The following is a 7,295-nucleotide window of genomic DNA, read 5'->3' on the forward strand; positions in this document are numbered from 1 at the left end:
CGTTCAAGGTGGTGCTGCTCGGGGAAGGCTGCGTGGGGAAGACGTCGCTGGTACTGCGCTACTGCGAGAACAAGTTCAACGACAAGCACATCACCACTCTGCAGGTGCGATTGTTTTTCTGAATCCGCCCGGGTTGGGGCAGCCTGTGGACTAAGGACAGGCTGCCGGGAGGGGCTGCAAGGCCCGGAAAAGTCCCCGTGTCCCCCGAGCGGGCTGCGCACGTCCGGGAGTTCCCGTCCGTGGACTAGTTTTTCCCCTTTGATGCGCTTCCGCTCGGGCCCCAGGTGCTTTCACCCTGCGGTCTCAGTGGCAGCCCCTTTTTTCTGTTCTTTTCTTCCGGATTAGAACTTAGCTGCGGATCTGATTTTGCGAATTAGGTGATTTGTAACTTCACCTCTTGCTGATGACAAAGTGTTTATGCAAGTCACATTTTGTCCAGTCTCCAGTGACAAGAATAGAAAAACAGCAGCCTCTGGAGGGGTTTTGAAACGACCGCTTGGCAGTGCAGCTTACGCAGTTTCGTTGCAGCCTGTGTGGGTCTGACTTGTGGGTGCCTGATTCTGCGAGGTCGGTCAGTCCATGTTGAAACGTCATGTGAATACTGACCAGTAGTCGGTCCCCTCCCTTTGAGAGGGAGCTGTAGTCTCCCTCCTGTCTTAAAGAAACCAGTTTGTCAAAGGCGGTAAAATCTAGTGAACTTTTAAGCTTGATTGCCTAGATTCGTATCCTATATCCGCCCATCTAACTGGTTGTATGGTTTTGGGTAAATTGCTTTATTTGTCTGTCTCTTGAGTGTTATCCCCTGTTAAAAATATCAACGATAATAGTTGATAACACATAGGGTTGCCAGGAGAAATATATGTAAAAGCACTTAGGACAGGATCCAGCGTAAGCACTCTGCCTTTATTGTTACCGCCCCAGTTTGCACAATAGATCTTAATTAGTAATTGTGTAGTGTGCAAGAACATGGGTGCTCTTTAATGGCATGCATAATCTCCTAATTGTTGTGACATTGGATGTTTGATGCTATTATTAAACTACTAAGTCTAGAATTTACAAAGATGCTCCGGTTCTGATTCCATGTTCTATTTTTACTTCTGTTTTTAATCTTATGTAAAGTATAATATCTGAAGAAGTAAAAGTCAGGCCATAGTGCCACAGGTTAATGGTACTGTGCAGCCCAAGCTCAACTTGGAGCTCAGGTCAGACTTCACATTTTGAATAGTTAGGTTACATTATCTCTGGATATTTGTAAACAAGCCATTTAGCATTTTCCTTTGTGCAGAATCTAAGATAAAAGAGAAAGTCATTGTGATTGAGATCTTAATGGCTTTTACCTTCCAGGCTAAAAAATTAACTTGTATTATTATGCATTTCTAAAACATCCTCAACAATAAAAGCAGGTGAAGATTTTTAAATACTTGAGGAAAAACGCAATAAACCACACAGAAGAGGATGAAGATATTATGGTGGATCTCCAGTATTAGAAATAGTCCTGATTTTTTATATTTGTATAACTCATTATAAAGAGTATCTTGCTTATGTTAGAAAGTTGAGAATTGTGTTGTTCCCGCATGCAGAAACAGCACTCTAATCCTTTTAGCAGACTTTTCAGAAGTTTGATATGTATATATGACCTACAAGACATAACCTTGTATGCTTTTAATTTCCAAAAATGGGGAGACCATGCATCTGAAGATAAGAAGAGTTCACCTTTTCTTATCAACAGGTTACCTACCTTTATAAAAGACTTGGTGATTTGCAGAGTACTGTCTCATACATTCGTATTTGAGAAGAACTGTAAGACTTGCAGGAACCTAAAAGTTTGTATTTCACTGTTTTAGTCTTTTGTTGGCTATTTCTGCCTCTCCGCTTCCCTCCCCTCCCCCTCATGGAGGTGAAATGAACCGATATACAAAGTAGAAAACTTAGTATGAGTGACCCATTTCTTTTTTAGACAAGTCTAAAGTCCAACAGATTTTTCTGGTATAAAGTCAAAATCTGTTACCCTGTGATCTCCAGTCCTGGTTTTGCCCTTTGAATCTTGGTTTCATATGACATCCTTTTTGATAGTTGAAGATAGCTATCACATCTTCTTTGAGTCTTGACTTTTCTTTGGTAAACAGCTCTAATTCCTTTAAGTGGATCTCCAGTGACATTTGTTTAAATCTTTTCATTGTTTGGCCATCTTGTCTAGATACTCTTTAATTGTTGTCTCTCTCATTTCTCTCTCTCTCTCTCTCTCTCTCTCTCTCTCTCAGGACGCAGGACTTTTTATTGAGCTGCATCTTCAGCCTACCCCTCCCCACCCCCCCCTTTATTGGTTTTTTTTTTTTTAATTGAGTTTATTGGTACATTTAGGGATACAGTACAGTTACATTCATTGTTGGGATCATGTACCTTTACATGGCAAGTCTTGGTTTTGTTTTTTGAGACAGTGTCTGTGTAGTTCAGGCTGACCTTGAATTTACTGAGCTGCCCAGCATGATCTTCCTGCTTCAGTCTCCCCAGTCCTGGGATTACAGGCATGCGCCACCACACCCAGCATGGTTTTTTATTCTGATACAGCATCTTCCAAAATTGCCCAGACTGGCTTTGAACTTTCGATCCTCCTGTTTCAGTTTACTAAGCTTTTGGGTGTCCTTTGTTCTTTAAAATGGAATGCCTTGAGCTATAGAAATGATTCCAGGGATGATTTGCACTGAACAGAGAAGTATAGGCTTTTGCTTTCCCTAATGAAAATAATTTTCTATAACAGGTAGAAAAGATTCTCAGCTTTGTAGGCACCTGTTACATTGATTAATATTGGATTTTCTGTCAACTAAAAAATTTTCTCTATTTGCTTAAAAAATTGTTGATCCTTCAAATTCTCTTTTATTTTGTAGTTTTTGTGTCACTATTTACTTGACCTGTTAAAGTTGGTTTGATTTATTTACTCCTGTGATTAAGGCCTATTAATATCCTTTTAAACTTTGTGTAGTTTATGAAACACTGCTTGGACTTCTGTGAGTAATGAAGTGGGTGGGTCCCAGACATATAAAAAAGGCGTGGAAGCCACTGTCTGGATTAGCTACTTTGCAGCTTTGTCTCCTGAAGATATGGTAAGAATGCCCTCAATGTCGTTAATAAAGACTGAAAGAAAGAGGAGAAAGATCCAATAAAAGTCTTTGAAAGAAAGCAGAGAGGGCCAAACACAAAACTCTGATACATGGCCAGAAATGAGTTTTTGTTTAGACATGGCAGAGCCTTATGGTGGCTCGGTGGTTTTCAGTCTATGTGTGGCCACAGGCCATCCTTCTTCTTCATCTTGTGTGAGAAACAGTTATTAAGGGATTATATGTTAATGATAATTGAAGCAGAACACAGTTTTAAGACCAAACTATATGGGCCCACTATCTAGGGAACATAAATCCTTTACTGAAATTCAGCATGCCTATGTTAATAGCAGCACAGCTCATAATAGCTAAGTCTTGGAATGACCATCAGCAGATGGATGGGTAGAGACAATGTGAAACACAATGGAGGACTACTTTGCTGTAAAGGATAAATTTGAGTCATTTGTAGGAAAATGGATGCATCTTGAGACCATAAAGTTAAGTGAAAGAAATCCAACATGCAAGCTTATATGTTGCATGATTTTTCTTATATAAGAAAACCAAAGAGCCAGAGATTTGTCTCAGTGATTCTGCCACTGCCTCGCAAGCACAAGGACCCGAGTTTGATCCCCAGTACCCCCCAAAAAAAGAAAGAAAGAAAGACAAACCCAAAGAGTAAAAAAACTAAAGAGCAAAATAAAAGATAATAGGAAACAAGAGCCCTTGCAAAAGGGAAGAGGGGACTAAGTGATGCAGGGAGGAAAGGGATAAAATAGAATTAAGATGTTACATACATGTACCAACTCCCCACAATGACTGTAATCATAAAAAGTACTAATAAAGTTACTAGAGCATCACAGATCTCCTTTTTGTTGTAGCCATATAAGTCTTGCCCACAGGGACTATCATGAGATGCTTTGTCAGATGTCTTCAGAAGTAGTATCCAGATCTCTCAGGAGGGCTGTGATGTGGTAGAAAGAGAAGGGTCTTTGAAGTTAGAGTTGAATGTACATTCTCACTCCTATGTCATAGCCATTGTGATCTTGGCAGGTTATTCTGTTTGTAAGTTCTCTCCTTGTATATAAAGTGCAAGTGCTTCACTCATTTGTCTTTTATGTGGGTTACGTTGACAGTCATGATGTGGAAAGCTCCTACCACAGTGACTGGCATGTTCTTGTTTGTTTATTTAGCTTAGTATGTGTGTATGTGTGCATGTGTGTGTATGCACTGAATATCAAACCCAGGATCTTACACGTGCTAGGCAAGCACTCTACCACTAAGCTGTCCCTAGTCCCCAAAAATGTTTGTTTAATAAATGTTTACTGTTGAATAAATAGAGTGGTTGTTAATTTGTTTGTTTATTTCTTTCATGGTAGTTCTGAAAAGGTAGTGGAATTAATTTGACTTGAAGTATTTTGAGAACCCATGTTGTCTCTGAGGGATCACTGAATTTTAATTAGTTGAATTTGCTTATGATATGTTTTTTTTTTTAAAAGAATTGCTTATAAGTGTGTATTTTTAAAATTATATACATGCATACAACAATTTTAACTGGGATTTTAGAATTTGCTTTTTAAAAAAAATTGAAGCATTTGTTTTAGTGATGCTTTCTTTTTCCAGAACTACTTCTAGGTTACACTCTTATAGATAAGTTCTCTGGTGCAGAACCTTAGTTTATATAAAGCCCCCAACATGTTTTGTGCGCATTGATTTCCTCACTGATTTGAGACTTTGATAACTTTATGGAAAGACAGTTGGAGTAAGTTACTCCTCATTCTTTTTTCTTTTTGCTTTTGGTCCTGGAGGTTGAACCCAGGACCTTCACAGTGAATACATTACATTTTTTTTATTTTGTGATAAGATCTCACTGAGCAATTAAAGTACCCAGGTGGCTTGAATTTGCAATTCTCTTCCTTCAGCCTCCCAGAGTGCTGTATTACAGGCATGTGCCACCATGCTTTTTCTATGAAATTTATTAAGGCAATACTGTTAACACTAAACAATTAAATTCAAGAAATGCTTATTTTATACATGTTACATGTCAAACATTGCATTAGCTAGGGAGCATCAAGATGAGTAAGGTACTTTAATCGTCAGATTTCCTCACTTTAAAGGTGTAATAACTTCTTGTCTTTTATGTCTTTACATCTTCATTCCTGGACATTCCTTTACTTTAGTTTTACTTTTTTTTTTCTTCTTAATGTACTCAGTGAAGATTTGCACTGTGATGTCTTGTCACTTTTTGACCGATCTCTGTTGTAGTCAAAAGCATCTTCCCTTTTAGGGTTCTAAACTGTGGAACCTTCTTGTGTACTTCTTGAAGTCTAGAGTAGGCACCTGCCATTTGATTAACAAAATAATGGTATAAGGTTGGCTGGGCGAGTAATACTGTATCCCCACAATTTGGCAAATGAGAAAACATAAGACTTAGATTAGATTTCCAAGGTCCTACAAATGGAAATATATGCATTTTTTTTAAAACCAGGTCTCCTTTTTGCTTTGTTTGAAATGCACCTTAACTTGCTGAGCAAGACTTTGGGTTCAGGTACTAGTAGTTGGTTTTATGGTTTGCGGCATAGTGTTTTGTTTAGGAATCTTGGTTTCCTGTTTGCAAGATTAACATTTTGAATAACTGATATACATTGTCTTGAATGTCTGAAGTATGGAAGTTTCCCTGGAAGCCACATTGCTGATTTAGCCCGTTCATTGCAGCATCTTCATATAATACATTAGTTGAAGTATTTTTAAAATCTTTTTACCCCCTCCATAGTCTACTGTGTGCATTTAGAACTAAAGAAATTTGGGTAATTGTTTTCAAAAAGAAGTTATTCTGAATTGTGAGCACAAATTCCTAATATATAAGTATTCCATATTTGGCTGCCATTTTCTGTTTTGTGTTTTAAGCTACCCCATAAAACTAGTGACTTTTTAACTTTTTTTTTTTTTTTTTTGATGAAACTGAGGTCTTTGCGCTTGTGAGGCAGGTGGCACCACTGAGCTAAATCCCTGGCCCTTAACTTTCTTTTTGAAAGTCTTTATTTGGCACTAAGCTGATGAGAATTCCTTTTTAGAAACCAAGAACAGGAAGTATAAAAATATTCAAGCACCCAGCTTAGTTTTCTGATAGCTAATTTTTATGGCCTTTTTATGATAGCTAATTTTATGGTCTTCAAAGAGCTAATTTTATAAATTATCTGCCTGAATCCTGCCATATCAAGTCTGGAAGTAATAATAGATACATAAATATTTAAATCTACAACAGTGTTAGTGACTAGCAAAAAATAAGGGTGTATAACTTTAGCAGTAAACACAGGAGTGTATTTGTTCTCAATTCAGTTATTATGTTGTTTTCAACAACTTCCTTATACTTACACAATGATGCTTTAGGTATTTGGCTTTGCCAGTATTAGTAAGCTTAACAAATAATTGCCTAGCCACAAACCAAAAAATTGATTAAACATGTTATAAAAAACTTTCATCTGGTATACGTAATTTGTTCCATTCATTTGTTTACTCTATGCCTACTTTGTTTTTTTTTAACTTTGTGGGGGGTTTTTTGTTTTGTTTTGTTTTTTGTCATCCACTATGATTTTGGGAAAGATGTTGGGTAATAAACAACACGTACAAATGACAAATGATAGCCAGAAATGATAATAATAATATTGTTAAGTGTTTTAAAATACTCTGCAAGATTGGAAAAAGAAATAGTGGTGCTTTTATTCAGGGTTTGGAGGAAGAGGGTAAAAATATACAGTTACTTTGTTCTTTGTTACTTTGTTCCTACCCTGAAAATATTTTGAGAGGTTAGTTGGCATGCAATAATATTTAACTCTCGCAGGGGAGGACTGCCAGTTTAAGAATGTGCGTCTAAAACGGAATTTTACACAATGGAAAAAATATTGTAGCGTCAGAGTACCGCCTACTATAGCACCTACTAAGTTGTCTGACCTTGGGTGAGTCACTGTATTTTTAAAAAATATTTATTTATTTGTTTGTTTATTTATTGGTCCTGGGGATGGGACTCAGGCTCTGGAACCATTGAGCTAAATCCCCAGCCCACTGTATTTTAAATCTAGGGTTTAAAATTGTAAAATAGGACCAATTGTATGCTTTATAGGCTTGTTGCAAACATTGCATAAGAAAGCCCAAGCACAGAGCTTGGAACAGTCTTTTTTTTTTTTTTTTTTTTTTTTTTTTTTT

At 37.4% G+C, this 7,295-nt stretch overlaps 1 protein-coding gene across 1 annotated transcript in view; it reads left to right on the forward strand.

Annotated features, from left to right (window-relative positions):
* Rab21 (RAB21, member RAS oncogene family) overlaps positions 1 to 7,295 on the forward strand; it is a 26,189-nt gene that overhangs the window by 3,023 nt on the left and 15,871 nt on the right. Inside the window, exon 3 of the mRNA XM_010617511.1 lies at positions 2 to 104. Within this exon, the coding sequence (XP_010615813.1) occupies positions 2 to 104 (103 nt within the window). The remainder of the gene's footprint in view (position 1; positions 105 to 7,295) is intronic.

The sequence above is a fragment of the Fukomys damarensis genome, unplaced genomic scaffold (genome assembly GCF_012274545.1).
Source record: "Fukomys damarensis isolate Sample0158 unplaced genomic scaffold, DMR_v1.0_HiC HiC_scaffold_15, whole genome shotgun sequence".
Lineage (NCBI taxonomy): Eukaryota > Metazoa > Chordata > Mammalia > Rodentia > Bathyergidae > Fukomys > Fukomys damarensis.